This window comes from Rhinopithecus bieti, unplaced genomic scaffold, assembly GCF_001698545.2.
Source record: "Rhinopithecus bieti isolate Rb0 unplaced genomic scaffold, ASM169854v2 scaffold_3878, whole genome shotgun sequence".
Classification (NCBI taxonomy): Eukaryota; Metazoa; Chordata; class Mammalia; order Primates; family Cercopithecidae; genus Rhinopithecus; species Rhinopithecus bieti.
The window spans coordinates 5,500,040-5,524,330 of NW_016805059.1; the positions used below are offsets into that span (position 1 = coordinate 5,500,040).

Genomic DNA, 24,291 nt, shown 5'->3' on the forward strand with positions numbered 1-24,291 from the left:
GTACTGTGCATAGTATTCAATAGTTTTTCACCCTTTGTCCCATTCTCTCCCTCCCTACCCTAGTTGTCCCCAGTTTCTATTCTTGCCATCTTTATGTCCATGAGTATCCAATGTTTAGCTAGCACTTATGAGTGAGAATATAAGGTATTTGGTTTTCTGTTCCTGTGTTAATTCAGCAGGAACAAAAACAGGTGGATGGCCTCCAGCTGCATCCATGTTGCTGCAAAAGACGTAATTTTGTTCTTTTTTATGGCTGCATAGTATTTAATGATGTATAGCTACCACATTTTCTTTACCCAATCCACCACTGATGGGTACCTAGATTGATTCTATGTCTTTGTGATTGTCAATAGCACTCCGATGAACATACGAGTGCATGTGTCTTTTTGGTAGAATGACTTATTTTCTCTTGGATATATACTCAAGTCATGAGATTGCTGGGTCTGATGGTAGTTTTAAGTTCCTTAGGAAATCTCCAAACTGCTTTCCACAGTAGTTGAACTAATTTACATTCCCATCAACAGTGTATAAGTGTTCCCTTTTCCTCTGCAGCCTTGCCAGTATGTGTTATTTTTTGTCTTTTTAATAAGAGCCATTCTGACTGGTGTGAGATGGCGTCTCATTGTGGTTTTGATATTCATTTCTCTGATGATTAGTGATGAGCATTTTTTCATGTTTGTTGGCTGCTTGTATGTCTTCTTTTGAAAAGTGTCTATTCATGTCTTTTGCCCATTTGTTTAATGGCGTTTTTTGCTTGTTCAATTGTTTAAGTTCCTCATAAGTTCTGGATATTATACCTTTATCAGATGCAGAGTTTGCAAATATTTTCTCCCATTCTGTAGGCTGTTTACTCTGTTGGTAGTTTCTTTTGCTGTGCAGAAACTCTTTAATTAGGTCCTACTTGTCAATTTTTGTTTTTGTTGCCATTTCTTTTGAGGATTTATTCATAAATTATTTCCCAAGGTCAATGTCCAAATGGTGTTTCCTAGGTTTTCTTCTAGGATTTTTCTAGTTTGAGGTCTTATCTTTAAATCTTTAATTCATCTGAAGTTACTTTTTATATATGGTGAAAAGTAGGGGTCCAGTGTTATTCTTCTGCATATGATTACCCATTTATTCCATCACCATTTATTGAATAGAAAGTCCTTTCCTCATTGCTTATTTTTGTTGACTTTGTCAATAATCAGATAGCTGCGGGTATGATGCTTTATTTCTGGGTTCTCTTTTCTGTTTCATTGGTCAATGTGTCTGTTTTTGTACCAGTACCATGCTGTTTTGGTTACTATAGCCTTAGAGTATAGTTTGAAGTTGCAAAATGTAATGCCTCCAGATTTGTTCTTTTTGCTTAGGATCCCTTTGGCTATTTGGACTCTTTTTTTGGTTCTACATGAATTTTAGGATAGTTTTTTCTAGTTCTGTAAAAAAAAAAATGATACTGGCAGTTTGATAGAAAAGCACTGAATCTGTAGATTGCTTTAGGCAATATGGCTATTTTAATGATATTGATTCTTCCAAACCAGAACATGGAAGGTTTTTCCATTAGTTTGTGTCATCTGATGTGTGTATTTTTAACAAGACCAGATACAAACAGAAATAATTAACTTGTATTATGTTGAATTTCTTTAAGGAGGTGAAATAGGTTATTGCTTTTATGGAGGCTTGCCCATTGATAAGGTTCATATTCAATAAGGAGAGACCTCCAACACAACCTATGTTTTCCTTTTCTGCCTTCCAATAGGAAGTAGAATAATTGCAAGGGAATCTTTAAAAAGAGAATTTAATATAAGTCAATCAGTAAATTCACAAAGGAGGAAGTTATTGGCTTGAATTCATACTGGTATGTTGCAGTTTAATTCACTTTATTCTAATAAAACTTTTTATTGAAAATTTAGCTCCAGATCGACTGCAAGAACAAACCAGCAATCCTGAGAGGACCCACAGACCCTCTGAAGGAAATGGACTGCTCCCAGAGGACCCGGAAGACACCCCAAATACTGTGATTGCCCCAACTATGGAAGTGGGAAAGGGACAGCCTCCTCTCCCAAACACATACTCCCACTGGAGAGGCTGAAGGTCTGTTTGTGGGAGAAGTTTCTGACTTTACCTAAAGCTGAGTCAGTTTAGAGAGCCAAGAGAAATACAGGGGTAAAAGAAGCAGCAGAAAGGCCATTCCTGCCTGGCACCACAGGGATCCATCAGGAGGGTGACCAGAGGAGCAGGGGGTAAAACTCCACAGTGAGAGGGAAATCTCCAGCTCAACTTTGTAACAATTTGAACAGCGCTAGAAGCCTTCTGGCCAGAAGCTGGGGGAGGGCACAAATCCAATGTGCAGACTCCACAGGCCATGGAAGAACCAAGCCCTCTTTCGCAGCTGGAAGCCAGGTAGCCTGGGTCAAGTTGACAAGCCCACCACGCTCTCTGCCTCGAAAAAGACTCAAGGTTGTTAGGGGGGTGGCACGATGGGAGTGAGAACAGCCCTTCAGTTTGCGTGGGAGCTGCGTGAGGCCTGTGACTGCCGGCTTTCCCCCACTTCCCTGACAACCTGCATGACTCAGCAGAGGCAACCATAATCCTCCTAGGTACACAACTCCAGTGACCTGAGAATCTCATCCCCATCCCGCACAGCAGCTGCAGCAAGACCCACCCACAGCGAGTCTGAGCTCAAACACAACTAGCCCTGCCCCTACCTCCCTACCCACCCTGGTAGCTGAAGACAAACGCGTATACTCTTGTGAGTTCTAAGGCAGTACCCACCACCAGTCCCTCTCTACATTACTACAGCTGTTGCTTTCTGGAAAGCACTACCTCCTGGCAGGAGACCAACTAGTACAAAAATACAGCATAAAACCACCAAAGCTAACGACCCTCATGGAGTCCACTGCACCCTCTGCCACCTCCACTGGAACAGGTGCTGGTATCCATGGCTGAGAGACCCATAGATGGTTCACATCACAGGACTCTGCAGACAACCCCCAGTACCAGCCTGGAGCCAGGTACACTCTCTGGGTGACTAGACCCAGAAGAGAGACAAAAATCACTGCAGTTTGGTTCACAAGAAGCCACATCCATAGGAAAAGGGGGAGTATGCTACATCAAGGGAACACCATGTGGGACAAAAACATCTGAACGACAGCCTTCAACCCTAGACCTTCCCTCTGACAGAACCTACCCAAATGAGAAGGAACCAGGAAACCAACCCTGGTAATATGACAAAACAAGGCTCTTCAACACCCCCCCACAAAAATCATACAAGTTCACCAGCAACAGATCCAAACCAAGAATCCTTGATTTACCTGAAAAAGAATTCAGGAGGTTAGTTATTAAGCTAACCAGGAGGGACCAGAGAAAGGCAAAGCCCAATGCAAGGAAATTCAAAAAATGATACAAGTGAAGAGAGAAATATTCAAGGAAATAGATAGTATAAAGGAAAAACAATAAAAAATTCAGGAAACTTTTATGGACACACTTTTAGAAATCCAAAATGCTCTGGAAATTCTTAGCAACAGAATTGAACAAGCAGAAGAAAGAAATTCAGAGCTCAAAGACAAGGTCTTCGAATCAACCCAATCCAACAAAGACAAAGAAAAAAAAGAATAAGAAAATATGAACAAAGCCTTCAAGAAGTCTGGGATTATGTAAGATGACCAAACCTAAGAATAATTGGTGCTCCTGAGGAAGAGGAGAATTCTAAAAGCTTGGAAAACATATTCAGAGGAATAATTAAGGAAAACTTCCCCAGCCTTGCTAGAGGTCTAGACATCCAAATACAAGAAGCACAAACAACACCTGGAAAATTCATTGCAAAAAGATCCTAGGGACAATGTCATTGGGCTATCCAAAGTTAAGACAAAGAAAGAATCTTTTTTTTCTGTAGTTGCAAGATTTAATAGCGTGAAAACAGCTCCCATACAAAGGGAAGGGACCCAAAGGGTGTTGCCGCTGCTGGCTCGAATGCCTGGGTTTATATCCGGATCACTATCCCTCCTGCTGTACTCTCAGGCGATAGATGATTGGCTATTTCTTTACCTCCTGTTTTTGCCTAATTAGCATTTTAGTGAGCTACTATCTGATTGGTCGGGTGTGAGCTAAGTTGCAAGCCCGGTGTTTAAAGGTGGATGCAGTCACCTTCCCAGCTAGGCTTAGGGACTCTTAGTTGGCCTAGGAAATCCAGCTAGTCCTATCTCTCAGTCCCCCTTCTCAAGAGGAAAACCCAAGTGCTGCTGGGGAGGCTGGCCGACAACTGCTCTGATTCCTGCTGAATTGGGGTGTGGTAAGGGTTGTGCAGTTGAGATTTCCTCGAGAGGGGTGCCTTCGATGTCATTAACATTGGAGCATGGGCTAGCAGGCCGGTCCAGGGGTAGAAAGAATCTTAAGAGCTGTGAGACAGAAGCACAAGATTACCTATAAAGGAAAACCTATCAGATCAACAGCAGATTTCTCAGCAGAAACCCTACAAGCTAGAAGGAACTGGGGCCCTATCTTTTGCCTCCTCAAACAAAACAATTATCAGCTAAGAATTTTGTATCCCAGGGAAACTAAGTATCATATATAAGGAAAGATACAGTCATTTTCTGACAAACAAATGCTGACAGAATCTGCCATTACCAAGCCACCACCACAAAAACTGATGGAAGGGGCTCTAAATCTTGAAACAAATCCTGGAAACACATTAAAACAGAACCTCTTTAAAGCATAAATCATACAGGACCTATAAAACAAAAATACACATTAAAAAGCAAAAACAACAAAAGTACACAGGCAACAAAGAGCACAATGAATGCAACTGTACCTCACATTTCAATACTAACATTGAATATAAATGGTCTAAATGCTCCACTTAAAAGATACAGGACTGTCCAGGCACGGTGGCTCATGCCTGTAATCCCAGCATTTTGGGAGGCCGACGGGGGTGGATCACGAGGTCAGGAGATCCAGACCATCTTGGCCAAAATAGAGTGGCCCATCTCTACTAAAAATACAAAAAATAGCTGGGCATGGTGGCGGGTATCTTGTAATCCCAGCTACTCGGGAGGCTGAGGCAGGAGAATCACTTGAACCCAGGAAGTGGAGGCTGCAGTGAGCCAAGATTGTGCCATTGCACTCCAGCCTGGGCAACAAGAGTGAGATCGGGTCTCAAAAAAAAAAAAAAAGATACAGAGCCAAAGAATGGATAAGAACTTACCAACCAACCATTTGCTGCCTTCATGAGACTCACCTAACACATAAGGACTCAGCTAAACTTAAAGAAAAGGCATGGTAAAAGGCATTTCATGCAAATGGACACCAAAAGCAAGCAGGGGTAGCCATTCTTAAATCAGACAAAACAAAGTTTAAAGCAACAGCAATTAAAAGAGACAAACAGGGACATTACATAATGGTAAAAGGCCTTGTCTAGCAGGAAAATATCACAATCCTACACAAATATGCACCTAACACTGGAGCTCCCAAATTTATAAAACAATTACTAACAGACCTAAGAAATGAGACAGACAGCAAATTTATAAAACAATTACTAACAGACCTAAGAAATGAGATAGACAGCGACACAATAATAGTGGGGGATTTCAATACTCCACTGACAGCACTAGACAGGTCAAGACAGAAGGTCAACAAAGAAACAATGGATTTAAACTATACCTTGGAACAAATGGACTTAACAGATACATACAGAACATTTCATCCAACCACCACAGAATACACATCCTATTCAATGGCGCATGGAACTTTCTCCAAGATAGACCATACGATAGGCATAAAATGAACCTCAATAAACTTAAGAAAACTGAAATTATATCAAGCACTCTCTCAGATCACAGTGGAATAAAACCGGAAATCAACTCCAAAAGGAACCTTTGATACCAAATACATGGAAATTAATAACCTGCTCCTGAATGAGCATTGGGTCAAAAATGAAAAAACAAGGTAGAAATTAACCTATCAAAACCTCTGGGAAACAGCAAGGTGGTGCTAAGAAGTGCAAAGAGGTGCTAAATGCCTACCTCCAAAAAACTGAAAGAACACAAACTGACATTCTAAGGTCACACCTCAAGGAACTAGAGAAACAAGAACAAACCAAACCCAAACCCAGCAGAAGAAAGGAAATTACCAAGATCAGAGCAGAACTAAATGAAATTGAAACAAACAAAATACAAACGATAAATGAAACAAAAGGGCGGTTATTTGAAAGATAAATAAAATTGACAGACCATTAGCAAGAAAAGAAGAGAGAAAATCCAAATAACCTCACAAAGAAACGAAACAGGAGATATTACAACTGACACCACTGACATACTAAAGATCATTCAAGGCTACCATGAACACGTTCACACAAATAAACTAGAAAATCTAGAAGAGGTGGATAAATTTCTGGAAAAATACAACCTTCCTAGCTTAAATCAAGAAATATTTGATACTCCAAGCAGATCAATAACAAGCAGCGAGACTGAAATGGTAATTTTAAAATTACCAACAAAAAAAGTCCAGGACCAAGAGAGATTCACAGCAGAATTATAACCAGAAATTCAACAAAGAATTGGTACCAATCCTTTTGACACGATTCCACAAGAGAGAGAAAGAAGGAACCCTCCCTAATTCATTTTATGAAGCCAGTATCACCCTAATACCAAAACCAGGAAAGGACATAATCAAAAAAGAAAACTACAGACTGATGTCCTTGATGAACATTGATGCTAAAATCCTTAACAAAATATTAGCTAATCAAATCCAACAACATGTCAAAATGATAATCCACCATGATCAAGTGGGTTTCATACCAGGGATGCAGGGGTGGTTTAACATATGCAAGTCAATGAATGTGATAAACCACACAAATAGAATTAAAAACAAAAGTTAATCATCTCAATAGATGCCAAAAAAGCATTTGACAAAATCCAGCATCACTTTATGATGATATTAACACTTTATCAGATATATGGTTTACAAATATTTTCTCCCATTCCATAGGATGCCCTTTCATTTTGTTGATTGTTTCCTCTGCTGTGCAGAAAGTTTTTAGTTTAACGTAGTCCCACTTGTTTATTTTTTTGTTGCCTGTGCTTTTGATGTCATATCAAAAAATCATTGCTAAGACCAATGTCATGGAGCTTTTCCCCTATGTTTTCTTCGAGAAGTTTTATAATTTCAGGTCTTGCAGTTAGGCCTTTAATCCATTTTGAGTTAGTTTTGTGTATGGTGTAAGATAAGGATCCAATTTAATTTTTTTGCATATGGATAGAAAGAACAGTCTTTCAATAAACAGTGCTGATCAACTGAATATTTACATGAGGGGAAGAAAAATCTTGGTCTCTACTTCACATCATACACAAAAACTAATTCAAGATGAATCACCGACCATAGTGTGAAAAACACAACAACACAACTTTTAGAAGAAACAGTGTCTTCAAGATACTGAAGTAGGCAAAGATTTTTTAAATGGGACATAAAAATTACTACAGAAGGAAACATTGAGAAATCGGACTTCATTAAAATTAACAACTTCTGTTCATCAAAAGATGCCATTAATAGAGTACAAAAACAAGACATAGACTGGAAGAAGACACTTGCATATATACATCCAAACAAGTGACATATACCCAGAATATACAAAGAACTCCTACAAAGAGATTAGAAAAAAGACACACACCCAGTAGAGAAATGGGCAAAAGTCTTGGAAAAGTACTTTATAAAAGACAATCTCCAATAGTGAATAAGAATATGAAAATATGCTCAACATCATAGTCATCAGGGAACTGCATTTTATAACCACAATGGGATACCACTATGCCTCCATAAGAATGGCTAAAATTGAAATGTATGACAATATGAAGAGCTGGTAAGGATGTGGAACAACTAGAACTCTCATTCATTGCTGATGTTGTTAACTGGTCCAACCATTTGCCAAACATTTATATACTCGTGACTTGGCAATTTCACTCTTGGGTACGTACCCAACAGAAACAAATAATCAAGTACACCAAAAAATCTGTACAAGAATGGTCACAGCAGTTTTATTCAGAATAGCCATAAACTGGAAACAATCTAGAAAACCATCAGCTGAAGAATGGATATACAAACTGTGGTATATTAACACACTGGAAAACTATACTACAATTTAAAACACTGAAATACTCGGGGTGGGGGGCAAAGGGAGGAGCATTAGGACAAATACCTAATGCATGAAGGGCTTAAAACCTAGATGATGGTTTGACAGGTGAAGTGAACCACTATGGCACATGTATACCTATGTAACAAACCTGCATGTTCTGCATATGTATCCCAGAACTTAAAGTAAAAATTAAAAAAAAATGAAAAACTGCCGGCCGGGCGCGGTGGCTCAAGCCTTATAATCCCAGCACTTTGGGAGGCTGAGACGGGCAGATCATGAGGTCAGGAGATCGAGACCATCCTGGCTAACACAGTGAAACCCTGTCTCTACTAAAAATACAAAAAAACTAGCCGGGTATAGTGGCGGGTGCCTGTAGTCCCAGCTACTTGGGAGGCTGAGGCAGAAGAATGGCGTGAACCAGGGAGGCAGAGCTTGCAGTAAGCCAAGATTGCACCACTGCACGCCTGCCTAGGTGACAGAGTGAGACTCCGTCTCAAAAAAAAAAAAAAAAGAAAAGAGTCCACACTGTATGATTCCACTGATAGGCATGATTCCACTGATAGGTAGTTCAGGAACAGCCAAAAGCAATTTATGATTATAGAGTTAGGTTAATGTGTTTATCCCAGGATGGGGTGAGTTGTATTGCCTACAGGGCATAAGGAAGCCTTCTGAGGTCCTGGAAATGTTCTACATCTTTATCTGAGCGGTAGTTCTCTTGAGTAGTACACTTAACATTTGTGCTTTCTGCTGTGTAGAAGCTATACCTCAATAAAGAAGAACAGGAAGAAGAAAAACAGGCTTAACATGGCAAGTGACTTCCCTAACCATGAATGCAACACTTTCTATGTATTATTGCATTCTTCTTGGATAAAGGTCCTTAGCTTTCATCAGATTGCCTTTTAAAATATCAACTACCTGATGACAGATATTTTTGTTCACTGTATATTCCCAGTACCTGGTACAGAGCAGACAGTAAATACTTGCATAGTAAGTTTGCAAAAGAGTTGTTACCAAAATAAGATGAAGAAATCATTAGCTTGAATTAATAAAAGTTTAAAAAGTAATTGGTATAGTCTAATGATGCTAACTTAAGTTTCTTATTATGCAGGTATGTCTTGGAAAGACTAAAATCTGAATTGAAAATTTCTTTTGTGTGCTCAGAATTTAAGTCTCTTGGTTCTATGAGTCACACCATGTTGGACTACAAGTGCTCAGAAACCAAGTTAAAGCACTTGCCATTAAAATAAACCTCAAGCTTGAAGACATACTATGTCCTTTCAAAAGATCGTTAATGCAAAAATAAATGAAATTCAGTGGAATTTTCTACTATCATTTAAACTGATCTATTTATAACAGTGATTCTCAACCAAGGAGGAATTTCTCCCCTCTCCTGGAGACATTTAGCAATATCTGGACATTTTTGCTTGTCACAACTGCAGGGTACTACTGGCATCTATTAAATAGTAGGAAGAGGCCAGAGATGTGCTAACCATCCTACAATGCATAGGCCAATAGACCCAACAAAATATAATTTGGCCCAAAATGTCAACAGTGCTAAGACTGAGAAATCCTGATTTAAGTTATCACCTTCTGCTAAACTAAAATATTTTATTCTTAAACATACAGAATAAAGAGTACTATTTAAACTACACAATAACTTAAGTACATTTCAACCACTACTTTTCAAAATATGAAAACTCTATTTTAAAGTTGTACACTTATATCAAATGTCATAAAAAGGAATGTTTAATGCAAGTATCTCCAGAAGTAACCATCACTATCATTTCTATGACTATATTAGACATATTACTTATCTCATTTAATATTAATATCTTCATGAAAGTAAATAAGATATTCATTACAGAGATTAGAAAACAAAAACCTGAAGAGATTAAATAACTGTCACAAGGTTATACTGCTAGAAATGTGGCATAGCTGAAATTTGAACCCAGATTATCTTCAAACCCATGGTGTTCCCATTAAAATGCACTAAAATTAAATTTCAACTGAGAGACAGATCAAAATTAAATGAACCCCGAATACCATTTTCCACTGAGTCAAGTATGGCACTTTAGAAAATGAACAGCAATTTCAGAAGTGGCTATTTAGAAATCATGTACTAAATGACACACATATAGAAAAGATATTAGTGCCAATTTTAAAAGGATAATCTTTTTTTACAAACAGAATTAAGTAGTCTTATAAAGTTAGATACCAAAATCATCAGACATACTCTTGTGCTGATCAATTACTGAAGATAAACCAAAACCTAATAACTTACTGGCCTGGAGCTTAATCTTGACAAACTACTAAAATGGCCTTCCTTGTCATCCCTATATAATAACATTAGATTCCTGACTGAAGCCAATCTAAGAAAACAATCCTGTATTATATTTTGTCTATTACTTTCATCTCAACATTTAAAGGCTTATCATGATTCTCTGCATTAAGAGAAAGAAAAGTATTCTTACCCTATTAAAGCCATGTTCACGAGAGTCATCAACTTCTCCATTACTAGTCACTGGAATTTCTGCTGCTGAATTTTTGGGAGATTCTTGAGCCATGGTAGACTCCTAAAACAAAAGAAAAAAAAAAAGCGCATAACTAATACTAAATCATAAAGACTGTATTCATGTTTATAGTACTTACAAGCCGCCGTTTTAATATTTTTTATCATTGCAACCTACCAAATACTTGTATAATAAACAGAATACATATATAATTTTAAAATTCCATCTGGCTGCTTTAACTTCACTTAACCTAAACTTCTTAATTAAAAACAAGTTACATATTTGTTGTAGGTACCACAGGCATTATCCTTGCCTCTTAAATAGTGTTATGGTAGAACACCACTTATAATTGGGAAAAAAAAAAATTACAGAAAGCCAAGCTTGGTTGTTAATTCAACTACGGCAGCTCTATTTTTCCAACTGGAGGACTGCGAAGATAAAGGAGAGCACAGGGCAGAGTAGAATTAGGTTGGTAACAGATCACTAGCTTAAAAATCCACAAACTTTAGTTGACAAGTGTTATCAGAATAATTCTGTGTCTATTACCAGACTTCAAGACTAGCTGGAAAGCTACAGTAATCAAGACAATGTGGTATTGGTGAAAGAACAAATAGGTCAGTGGAATAGGGAGCCCAGAAACAGACCCACATTAATGTAGTCAACTATCACTGACAAAGTGGAAAGGTAATGCAATGGTGAAAAGACTGTATTTTCCACAATGGTGCTGGAACACTGGTGCTGGACATCCACATGCAAAAATAAATGAAATTCAGTGGAATTTTCTACTATCATTTAAACTGATCTATTTATAACAGTGATTCTCAACCAAGGAGGAATTTCTCCCCTCTCCTGGAGACATTTAGCAATATCTGGACATTTCTGCAAAAAATGAATCCAGACGAAGACCTTACACTTTTCATAAAAATTAACTCAAAATGGATCACAGACATAAGCGCAAAATGCAAAACCATAAAGCTTGTAAAGATAGCATAGGAGAAAACCTAGATGACCATGGGTATGGTGATGACTTTAATCCATGAAAGAAAACACCGATGCCATAATCCATGAAGGAAAAAACTGATAAGCTGTACTTCATTAAAATTTAAGATTTCTGCTCCACAGAAAACAATATGAAGGAATGAGAAGACAAACCATAGATGGAATGTATTTGCAAAGAACACATCTGATAAAGGACTGTTATCTAAAATATACAAAGAATTCTTAATACTCAACATTAAGAAAACAACCCAACTAAAAATGGGCAAAAGATCTGATGTTTTATCAAATAGATGTTTCATCAAAGACAATGTAAAGATGGCTAGTAAGCATATGAAAAGATGTTCAACATCATATGTCATAAGGGAATTACAAATTAAAACAACGAGATACTATAACAAACCTATTAGAATGGCCAAATTCCATAACTCTGACAACACCAAATGCTGACAAGGATGTGAAGCAACAGGAACTCTCACTCACTGCTAGAAGGAATGCAAAATGGTACAGCCACTATGAAACACAGTGTGACGGTTTCTTGCAAAATTAAACATACTCTTACATATGATTCACCAATTGTGCTCTTTGGTATTTGCCCAAATGAACTGAAAACTTACCCACAGAAAAATTTACACACAGATGTTTACAGCAGCCTTATTTACTTATAACAATTTATAATTGCCAAAACTTGGAAGCAATCAAGAGACCCTTCAGTGAACAGATAAAATGTGGTACCTACAAAAATGGAAGATTATTTAGCGCTAAAAGTAAATAAGCTATTAAGTCACAAAAAGACATAGAGGAAATTCATGCAAATTACTAAATGAAAGAACCCAGGCCAAGTGCAGTGGTTCATGTCTGTAATCCCAACACTTTGGGAGGCTGAGGTAGCGGATCGCTTGAGCCCAGGAGTTTGAGACCATCCTGGGGAACACAGTGAAACGCCATCTCTATAAACAACACGAAAATTAGCTGGGTGTGCTGGTGCATCCCTGTAGTCTCAACTACTTACTTGGGAGGCTGGGGTGGGAGGATCATTTGAGCCCAGGAGTAGAGGCTGCTGTGAGCCAAGATCACAACACTGTACTCCAGCCTGGGCAACAGAGCAAAACGCTGTCTCAAACAAACAAAAAAACCAATTTGAAAAGGCTACATACTGTATAATTTCAACTATATGACGTTCTGAAAAGCTATAGAGGCAATAAAAAGATGAGAGGGTGCTAGGAATTAGTGAGGAAGGAAGAACAGGCTGAACACAGAGGGTTTTTAGGGCAGAGAAACTTTTCTGTATACTACAGTGGCGGATACATGTCATTATACATTTGTCAAAATCCATAGTGTACAACACCAAGAGTGAACCCTAAGGCAAAGTACAAACTTGGGGTGATGATGTGTCAATGTAAGGTCATCAATTGTAACAAATGTACCACTCTAGCGAGGGATGTCGACAGTTGTGTATGTGTGGAAACAGGCAGTACAGGCGAACTCCCTGTGCTTTCTCCTCAATTTTGCTGTGAAAACTGCTCTTGAAAATAAAGTTGATTCATTAAAAATAATAATAATAATGCTGTCTAAATCTGCTACTGCTTCTAAATTATGACCTTATGAAAGAATTGTTCCTAGATTCTTTTTTAAAATTATTGTAAAAAACACATAACATAAAAATTACCATCTTAACCTATGTGTATAGTTCAGTACTGTTAAGTATATTCACATTGTTATGCAATCAATCTCCAAAACTTTTTCATCTTGTAAAATTGAAACACTATAACCCATTAAATTGCCCTCCATTTTCCACCTCCCCACAGCATCTGGCAACCACTACTCTACTTGTTTCTATGAATTTGACTACTCTAGGTAAGTAGAATTGTACAGTATCTTTTCGTGACTGGCTATTTCACGTAACATAACGTCTTCAAGGTTTATCCATGTGGTAGCATGTGTCAAAATTTTCTTCCATTTTAAGGTTGGGTAATATTTTCTTGTATGTGTATACCACATATATGTATCCATTCATCCCGTGATGGATCCTTGGGTTGCTTCAAACGTTTAGCTATTGTGAACAGTGCTGCTACAAACATGGGTGTGAATGATCCTGCAAGATCCTGCTTTCAATTCTTTTGGATATATACCCAGAAGTAGTATTACTAGATCATACTGTAATTCTAGTTTTTTAAATAAAATTTTTTATTTCAATAGCTTTAGGGGTACAAGTGGTTTTTGGTTACATGGATAAAGTAGGCAGTAGGGAAGTCTAAGGTTTTAGTGCACCCATCACCCGAGTACTGTACATTGTACCCTATAGTTTTTTATCCCTCACTCCCCACCACCCTCCCCCTCTTCTGAGTCTCCAATGTCCATTATGCCACTCTGTGTGCCTTTGTGCACCCACAGCTAAGTCCCCACTTGTAAGTGAGAACATGTGGTATCTGGTTTTTGATTCCTGAGTTACTTCACTTGGAATAATGGCCTACGGTTCTATCCAAGTCGCTGCAAGGTATTATTTAATTTTTTGTTAAGTAGTATTCCATGGTATATATAGACCCCATTTTCTTTATCTACTCATTGGTTGTTGGGCACTGAGGTTGATTCCATAACTTTCCAACTGCGAACTGTGATGTAATACACCTATGTGCAGTTTTGATATAATGACTTCTTTTCCTTTGGGTAGATACCTAGTAATGGGAATGCTGGGTTAAATAGTAGACCAACTTTTACTTCTTTGAGATCTCTACATACTGTTTTATCAACAGCAATGTATAAGCATTCCTTTTTTTTACCACATCCATGTCAACATCTACTGTCTTTTGACTTTTTAATCATGGCCATTCTGGGTCGGGTAAGGCGGTATCTCACTGTGGTTTTAATTTGCATTTCCCTGAAGATTAGTGATGTTGAACATTTTTTCATGTTTGTTGGCCATTTGTGTATTTCTTTTGAGAAATGTCTGTTCATGTCATCTGCCCACTTTTTAATGGAATTACTTGTTCCCTGTAGATTCTGGATATTGGTTCCTTGTCTGATGCATAATTTGCAAATTATTTTCTCCCATTCTGTAGGTTGTCTGTTTATTCTGATGATTATTTCTTTTGCTGTGCAGAAGCTTTGTTTAGTTAGGTTGCATTTATTTATCTTTGTTTTTGTTGCATTTGCTTTTGGGGTCTTGGTCATAAATTCTTTGCCTAGGCCAATGTCCAGAAGAATTTTTGCTAGCTTTTCTTCTGGAATGTTTATGGTTTCAGATCTTAAGGTCTTTAATCCATCTTGAGTTAATTTTTGTATGTGGTGACAGGCAAGGGTCCAGTCTCATTCTTCTACACGTGGTTATCCAATTTCCTCAGCACCATTTATTGAACAGTGTGTCCTTTCCCTACTCTGTTTTTGCATGCGTTGTCAAAGATCAGTTGGTTGTATTTGGCTTTATTTCTGGGTTCTCTATTCTGTTCTATTATTCTATGTATCTACTTTTATGCCAGTACCACACTGTTTTGGTTTACCATAGCCTTATAGTATAGTTTGAAGTGGGGTAATGTGATGCCTCTAGATTTATTCCTTTTGCTTAGGATTTTGGCTATTTGGGCTCTTTTTTGGTTCTGTATGAATTTTAGGATTTTTTTCCTAATTCTGTGAAAAATGATGCTGATATTTTGATAGGAATTTCATCGAATCTTTGGGCAGTATGGTCATTTTCAGAATACAGATTCTTATGGAATGTATTTTCATTTGTTTGTGTCATCTACTATTTCCTTTAGCAGTGTTTTGTAGTTCTCGTGAAGATTTTTTGCCTCCTTGGTTAAGTGTGTGTGTGTGTATATGTATATGTGGTGTGTATATATATACACACACATATATATACACACCCACATATATACACACCCACATATATATACATATATATACACACACACATATATATACATACACATATATACACACACACACACCAATTGTAAAAGGAATTGAGTTACCGAGTTGATTCTCTGCTTGATTGTTGTTGGTGTATAACAGTGCTACTATTTTGTGTACATTGATTTTGTAACCTGAGACTACTCAATTCATTTATCTGATTGAGGAGTCTTCTGGAGGAGTCCTTAGGGTTTTCTAGGTATCCAATCATTGGCAAACGGAGATCACTGGACTTCCTCTTTTCCAATTTGGATGCCCTTTGTTTCTTTGTTTTGCCTGATTGCTCTAGCTAGGAATTCTAGTACTATAATATGTTGAATAGAAGCAGTGAAAGCGGGCATCCTTCCCTGTTCCGGTTCTTAGGGGGATTACTTTCAACTTTTCCTTGTTCAGCATGATGTTGGCTGTTGAGTGTGTCACATATGGCTTTATTGTGAGGTATGCTCCTTCTATGCCTAGTTGGTTGAGGGTTTTTATCATAAAGGGATGCTGAATTTTATCAAATGCTTTTTCTGCATGTATTGAGATGATCATATGTTTTTGTTTTTAATTCTGTTCATATGATGAATCACATTTATTGACTTGCATATGCTGAACCATCTCTGCATCCCTGGAAAGAAACTCACTTGATCATGGGGAATTACCTTTTTACTTTTTTTTTTTTTAATAGAGTCTTGCTCTGTCGCCTAGGCTGGAGTGCAGCGGCATGATCTCGGCTCCCTGCAACCTCCACCTCCTGGGTTCAAGCGACTCTCCTGCCTCAGCCTCCCGAGTAGCTGGGATTAGAGGCCTGCACCAACACTTCCAGCTAATTTTTGTATTTTAGTAGAGGGGGTTTCACCATGTTGGCCAGACTGGTCTGGAACTCCTGGCCTCAAGTGATCCACCCACCTTGGCCTCCCAAAGTGCTGGGATTACAGGTGGGAGACACTGCACCTGGCCTCATGGGGAATTATTTTTTTGATGTGCTATTGGATTCAGTTTGCTAATATTCTGTTGAGAATTTTTACATCTATGTTCATCAGGTATATTGGTCTGCAGTTTTCTTTTTTGTTATGTCCTTAGGTAGCAATCCATCCTTCTCAATTTTTTGGAAAAATTTCAGTAGAATTGGTACCTTTTTTTTTTTTTTGAGATGGAGCCTTGCTGTGTCGCCCAGGCTGGAGTGCAGTGGTGCGATCTCAGCTCACTGGAGCCTCCACCTCCTGGGTTCAAATGATTCTCCTGCCTCAGCCTCCCAAGTAGCTGGGACTACAGGCACATGCCACACACCCGGCTAATTTTTGTATTTTTAGTAAAGACAGGTTTCACCATGTTGATTGGGCTGGTCTGAAACTCCTGACCTCAAGTAATCTCTGCCTTGGCCTCCCAAAGGGCTGGGATTACAGGCATAAGCCACTGTGCCCAGCCAGAATTGGTATCAATTCTTTGAATATCTGGTAGAATTCAGCTGTGTCTCCATCTGGCTGTGGGCATTTTAAAATTGGCTGTTTTATTTATTTATTTTTTTAATTACTGAATCAATCTCACTGCTTGTTCTTGATGTGTTCAGAATTTCTATTTCTTCTTGATTCAAGCTTGAAGGGTTGTATGCTTCCAGGAAAGTATCTAATCCCTCTAGATTTTCTAGTTTGTATGCATAACAGGTATCCATAGTAGTCTCGAATGATGTTTTGTATTTGTGTGGCAGCAGTTGTAATGTCTCCATTTTTATTTCTAATTGAGATTATTTGAATCTTCTCTGTTCTTTTCTTGGTTCATCTAGCGAGTAGTTTATCAATTTTGCTTATCTTTTCAAAGAACCAGCTTTTTGTTTCATTGATATTTTGTATTTTTTTGTTTCAATTTCATTTAATTATGCTCTGATCTTTGTTATTTTTCTTCTGCTAGCTTTGGGTTTGGTTTGTTCTTGTTTCTCTAGTTCCTTGAGGTGTGATGTTAGGTTGTCAATTTATAATATTTCATATTTTTTGATGTAGGTGTTTAGCCCTATACATTTCCTCTTAGCACTGCTTTTGCTGTATCCCAGGAGTTTTGAAAACTTGTTTCACTGTTATCATTCACTGCAAACAATTTTTAAATTTCCATCTTTATTTCATTGTTAACCCAGACATCATTCAAGAGCAGACTGTTAATTTCTATGTCTATGTATAGTTTTGAGGGTTCTTTTTAGAATTGAGTTCTAGTTTTATTCTGCTGTGATCTGAGAAGACACTTGATATAATGCTGATTTTTAGAAAAGTATTGAGGCCTATCATGTGATCTACCTTGGAGAATGTTGTGTGTGCTGATGAGAATCATATTTATTCTGCGGTTCCTGGGTGGAATGTTCCATAAATATGTTAGATCTATTTGTTCTACAGTGTAGTTTAACTCCAGTGTTTCTTTGTTGACTTTCTGCCTCAATGATTTGTCTACTGTCACCAGCGGAGTGTTGAAGTCCCAAACTATTTTTGTGTTGCTGTCTGTCTCTTTTCTTAGGTCTAGCAGTAATCGCTTTACAAACACGGAAGCTCCAAAGTTAGGTGCGTATATGCTTAGGACTGTAACATTTTCTTGTTCAATTATATAATGACCTTCGTCTTTTTTTTTTTTTTTTTTTTTTTTTACTGCTGTTGCTTTTATAGTTTGTTTTATCTGATATAATGGCTACTTCTGCTTGCTTTTGATTTCAACTTGTGTGAAATATCTTTTTCCATCCCTTTACCTTGAGTCTGTAAGAATCTTTGTGTTATGTGTGTCTTCTAAAGACAGCAGATACTTGGTTGGCTATTTTTTATTCATTCTGCCAATCTGTATCTTTTAAATAGATCATCATATTGTTACCTAGTGACTGTTTTCTTCACTGTATTATTGTTATATGAAATCCTTGTGAATTTTATGCCTTCAGAATTTTCTATTCTGATGTGTATCAATCTTTTGTTTCAAGATTTAGAATTCCTTTTAGCATTTCTTGTAGGGCTAGTCTAGTGCGGACAAGTTCCCTTGGCATTTGCTTGTCTGAGAAAGACTTTATTTCTCCTTCATTTATGAAACTTAGTTTTGCTGGATGTTATTCTGTTTAATGAGACTAAAGATAGGACCCCAATCCCTTCTGGCTTGTAAGGTTTCTGCTGAGAAGTCTGCTGTTAGTTTGTTTTCCTTTACAGGTTACCTGACGCTTTTGTCTAACTGCTCTAGGAATTCTTTCCTTCATGCAGACTTTAGATAGCCTGATGACTATATGCCCTGGTGATGTCCTTTTTGCAATGAGCTTCCCAGGAGTTATTTAAGCTTCTTGTATTTGGATGTCTAAATCTCTAACAAAGCCAGGGAGTTTTCCTTAATTATTCCCTTAAATAAGTTTTCCTTTTTTTTTCTTTTTATTCTCTCAGTAACACCTATAATTGTTAAGTTTGGCCATTTTATATAATTCCCTATTTCTGGATGACTTTGTTCATTTCTTTTAATTCTTTTGTCTTAAATTTTGTCTGACTGGGATAATTCAAAAGCCTTGTCTTTGAGCTCTGAAATTCTTTTTCCTATTTGATCTAATCTATTGTTAAAGCTTGCCACTGCATGTTGTAGTTCCCTAAATACGTCTTTCACTTCCAGAAGTTCTGGCTGGTTTTTCTTTAAAATATCAATTTAGAAAATTTTCATTCATATCCTGAATTGTTTTTTAAATTTACGTTGGTTTTCACCTTTCTGTTCTTTTGTATCTCCTTGAGTAACTTAATCAATCTTTTGAATTCTTTATCTGGTACTGAGTAACTTAATAATCAACCTTTTGAATTCTTTATCTGGTATCTCAAAGATCTCATCTTAATTTGGATCCACTGCTGGAGAAGTGGTGTGATCTCCTGGAGGTGACTCTCCTTGTTTTTTCATATTGCCAGAATTAGTTTTCTGGTTCCTTCTCATGTGGGCAGACTATTTCTTCTCTTTTTGAATTTATTTTTTATTGTACTGGGTTCTTTGAAAAATTTCCTTTTCTCCACCTTGAGGATGTGACTTAAGTGTTTGTAGCTTATCGTCACTTAGCTTCAGCTCTGGGTGCTTTCAGTGGTGAAGACTCTGTATGAGTTCCTTGGTTATGTACAATCTTTGTGTGATGGCTTTGCCAGACGCTGGTTGCAGGAGAAATGTGCTGGGTGTGTGATATGGTTTGGATTTGTGTCCCTGCCCAAATCTCATGTTGAACTGTAATCCCCAATGTTGGAAGAGGAGCCTGGTGGGAGGTGATTGGATCATGGGGCAGATTTCCCCTTGCTGTTCTTGTGATAGTGAGTTCTCATGAAAGTTGGTTGTTTCAAAGTGTGTAGCACTTCCCCTTCATTCTCTTCCTCCTGCTCCAGCCATATAGGATGAGCCTACTTCCCCTTCACCTTCCACTACGACTGTAAGTTTCCTCAGGCCTCCCATGCCATGCTTCCTGAACAGGCTGGGGAACCATGAGCCAATTAAGTCTCTTTTCTTTATAAATTACCCAGTCTCGGGTAGTATTTTTATAGCAATGCAAGAACAAACTAATACAGTGTGTGAGAAGGTTCACTGTCCCCTGTGGGGCTGGAATGGCAGAGGTCTCATGAAGCTTATCTTGTTCCCCAGTGGTGTGCACTTTTTAAATTTTTTTCCCCAGTATTTTATTCAGTGGATTGAACAGTTCAGGCTTCATGCCAGTAGGAGGCGCCCATGGGTAAAAAACTGGCTGCAGCAAAGGCAGGTGGGTAAATGCAATACTGCAATGTGGTGGGCAGAGGTCCCAGCCTTGACAGAAGTGGCTGAAGAAGCTCTCAGTGAAATGCACTGAGGTCTTCTTTGGGGGTAAGGGGGCCACCACAGCTCTTCTTCCAAGTCAGCAGGAAAGCAATCTACCTCTCAATCCCACTCTTGCCCCAGTGTTCCAGCTATTGAGATCACAAACAGGTGCATCTTTTCATCTGCAGGAATGCTGATGTTCCACATACAGAGGAGTTGTGACTCTACCTCTCATGCAAGCCTGAATCTGGAAGGCACTCCTCCTATGTGGATGTAGTCACCCTGAAATGTTCCAGAAATGTTGTCTAAAGAGGCACCCGCAAAGAGCTCCCTAGGAGAAGCTGTAGCTATGTTTGCAGTGGTGGGCAAGAGGGAGAAGTAATCTCCTTCTCCAACACCCTTCAGGAGCACCAGGACTGCCTGACTGTTGAGGTAGAGCTGCACTTTCTCTACCAAGCCAAGAAGCCAAGAAGTGCACTTGTGCCTCTGCTAAAAGAAACTTCCCACAAGTAGAAAATTCATGGATTCAAGGCCTGCAGTCTAGTTTCCTTTGTCCCACGGGGTACTCCCTTAATGTGGCTCACTCACTCACTCCCTTCCCCTAGGAGCAGCAGTCCCTGAGGGCCATACTGTGAATCCTGCTACTCGGCTGGGTCTAGTTGCTCAGTGAAGCTGCCATGCTCCAGGCTGGTGCTGGGGAATGTCTGCAATAGATTCAGTGATATAACCTGTCCTTTAGTCTCCCAGCAGCAGGTACCAGCAGCAGCACCGATAGGGGTGGGAGGGAAGTGACGTAGATTGAGACTTCCTCGGTTATAAAGAGCCTTAGTGTGTTGCCTTTCTCAAATGCCAGTAGTAGTAGTAATGTCAGTACATGAACAGACTCAAGGCCTTCTAGTTAGCCAGGGTGATGCAGGCAATGGCAATAGTTGAGGTCATGCCACGGTTTTCTCTTTAGTGAGCGCTGTGTTGTTTTGCCTGCAGATGTTGTAATGGGCTGTGCCAGTTGTCCATCAGTCAGGAGGTAGCACTTGCAACCGCACCAGCTACAGTTCTTTGCCCATTTTAAAATTGGGTTGTTAGGGGGGTTTTTGTTGTTGTTGAGTTATACAAATCCTTTATATATTCTGGATATTTACTTCTTATCAAATATATAACTTGCAAATATTTTCTCCCATTCTATAGGCTGCCTTTTCACTCTGTTGTGTCCTTTGATGCACAGAAGTTTTTCATTTTGTAGTCCAATTTGTCTATTTTTACTTTTGTTGCTTGTGCTTTGGTTTCATAACTAGGAAATCCCTGCCAAATCAGATGTCAGAAAACGTTTCCTCTGTTCTCTCCTAAGACTTTTATAGGTTTAGGTCTACATTTAGGTCTTTAATTCATTCTGAGTTAATTTTTGTATATGGTGTGAGGTAAGAGTCCAACATCATTCTTTTGCATGTGGATATCCAGTTTTTCCAGCATGATTTGTTGAAGAGACTATCCTTTCTCCATTTAATGGTCTTGGCATTTTTGAAATTCCTATTTTCCTTCCTGCCACTGCATTCTCACGCTATATCTAGATTACCTGTGGCTACTGAAGTTAAGTTTCTGTTCTTTGCAAATAAGAGATATACATGCACTAGTATTTGGACTCTAATCAGGAAGACTAAGATCCAGTTATCTAAATAATCACTACCTTTTCAAATTATGCTATTATGTTCTCACTTCATTCTTCCTAAAAACAGCCGGTGATTCAACATGTATTTACTATACGCCTACTATTATGGGCAATGTGCATGAGATAAAACAGAAATATAAATCAGTTTTTACCCTTCTAGAAACTTAAAAGTGTTTTTGGCAGATAAAAAATTATAATCAGTATTGTGAGCACAAAAAGGGAAACAATGCTGTGAGCACTAAGATGAAAAACTTAACAGAGGTAATATTTAAGCTAAATCTTGTACAATAAGATTAAGGAGAGCTCCTCAATAGGAGGAATAAGAAGCAGAGTGGAAAAAGAGTCATATATTCTAGAAACTGCAAGTAAAGCAACTTGGCTAGAATGGTGATTGCTCACTCACACTTTCATCAGTTCAACTAATTTATCAAACTCTATAATGTGCTAGGTACAATTTCAGATATATAGTATATTTTACGATGTTCTGTGAAGAACAAAACAGACAAAAGCTCCCTGCTCTCATAGAGCCTATATTCTAGTTGGGAAAAACAAATAAATATACATGTCATATAGTCATAAATGTTCATGGTCATATATGTGTATATGTGTTCACACTTGTGCTGTTTTAGATATAGTGGTCAGGGAAAACCTCAGAAAAGGTATATTTTTGTGAGACCTGAATAAAGTGAGGGAGTAAGTCATAAAGACAGTTACAACACTGCAGGCAGAGAGAATAGTAAGTACAAATACCAAGAGGTGGTATCATGTTCAGCGTTTCAAGGAATGGCAAGAAGGTCATGTGACTTGAGGGAAGACAGCAAGGGGGAGAAAAGTAGGATATGGCAGAGGTGAACAGTGGCAAGAATATGTGTGACTTCAAAGATTATCATGAACCCTCTGGATTTTATTCTGAGTAAGATGAAAATCTACCTGAAAGTTTTGAACAGTGGGGTAAAACAATCTGACTCAGGTTTTTAAAGTACTGTTCTTTTGCTGCTGTGCTGAATTAAACAATAATCATGCACAGGCAGAAGGAGAACAATTAGGGGTCTAGTGGAATAGTCTAGGCAAGAGATGACAGTAGCTTGGAGTAGGAGAACAGTAGCTGAGGATGTAGAGAAGTGGTCAGATTACAGGTATATTCTGAAGGTAAAGACAACACGAATTCCTTACAGACAGATGTGAGATAAGGAAAAATGAGAAGTCAGGGATAACTCTCAAGAGTTTTTGCCTGAATAGCTGGAAAGATGGATTTGCCATTGGACAAGATTGGGGGAGGAGCACAATGTAGGGGAAATATCAAGAGTTTAGTTTAGGACATATCAAAGTTTACAAGCCTATTATATGCAAGTGAAGAAGGTAAGTAGGTTATTGGATTTATGAGCCTGAGGTCCACACAAAAGCTTGAAGCTGGGAATAAGAAATTTAGAAGATATCAGTGTGTAAATGCACTTAAATCTCTGACTGGATGAGATCACCTAGAACAGGACTCGACAACTTTTTTCTACAAAGGGTCACATAGTAAATATCTAAAGCTCTGTGGGCCATAAGGTCTCTGTTGCAACTACTGAGTTTTGCTGTTGCAGTCCCAAAGCAGCCACTGACAGTATGCAAATGAATGAGCTCAGATTTGGCCTGACTCGTGCTCTAGAAAGTCTGTAGAGATTTTTTAAAAAAGAATCTAAAGACTGCACTCTGGGATACCCCCAAATCTGAGATACAGGGAAATGAAGAGGCACTAGCAGAAAAAACTCATAAAGAATGGCTTGTAAGGTAGAACAAGAATCATAACAGATGGCTTCTGAGGACAGGTAAAAAGAACAAAGTTTCCTGCTTCTGAGACTGATGACAAAGACCCTACTGAACCTCCCCACACCTGCAAGAATGCAACTACAAAAGTGAACACAATTTAAAAAGAAATCACCTGAAAGTATTAGAAAGTAAACAGAAACTCTGGTGGGGAGGTCATGCTTACTTGCAGGACGGAAACAGGGAGCTATGCAAGGAACTTTCCATCTCCTAGGCTTTTAGCTTTGAGCTAAGTGCTATCTATGCTGTGCATCCAGCAGTGGCCAGGGCATCCAGGGGGAAAGTTGTAGTCCTTTTAAGCTGGGAAAAAGTTAAGTTGAGGAAAAATGACAGGAATAGGAAACCTTGAAAAGGAAAGATCCAGAAAGGAGATCCCAGAATGTGCCTACCCACATCTCTGACTAACCCTTAATATACTTGATCAAAAGAAGCTCACCTATAGACAAAATATCTCAATTGAGAGCAGAGCTGCCATCAAGAAACAGCTTGAAATGCAAGCCCAGCCAAGAAAATTACTTTCTAAAACAAAGGAAACAATACTCATTGGAGAAAATCAACAGAAT

General features: G+C 38.4%; 1 protein-coding gene across 5 annotated transcripts in view; it reads right to left on the minus strand.

Moving 5' to 3' along the window:
• ARFIP1 (ARF interacting protein 1) overlaps window positions 1-24,291 on the minus strand; it is a 124,959-nt gene that overhangs the window by 65,692 nt on the left and 34,976 nt on the right. For all 5 annotated transcript variants that reach the window (XM_017871116.1, XM_017871114.1, XM_017871112.1 and 2 more), the window contains one exon: window positions 10,576-10,677. In XM_017871116.1, the coding sequence (XP_017726605.1) occupies window positions 10,576-10,668 (93 nt within the window). In that variant the 5' untranslated portion in view covers window positions 10,669-10,677. The remainder of the gene's footprint in view (window positions 1-10,575; window positions 10,678-24,291) is intronic.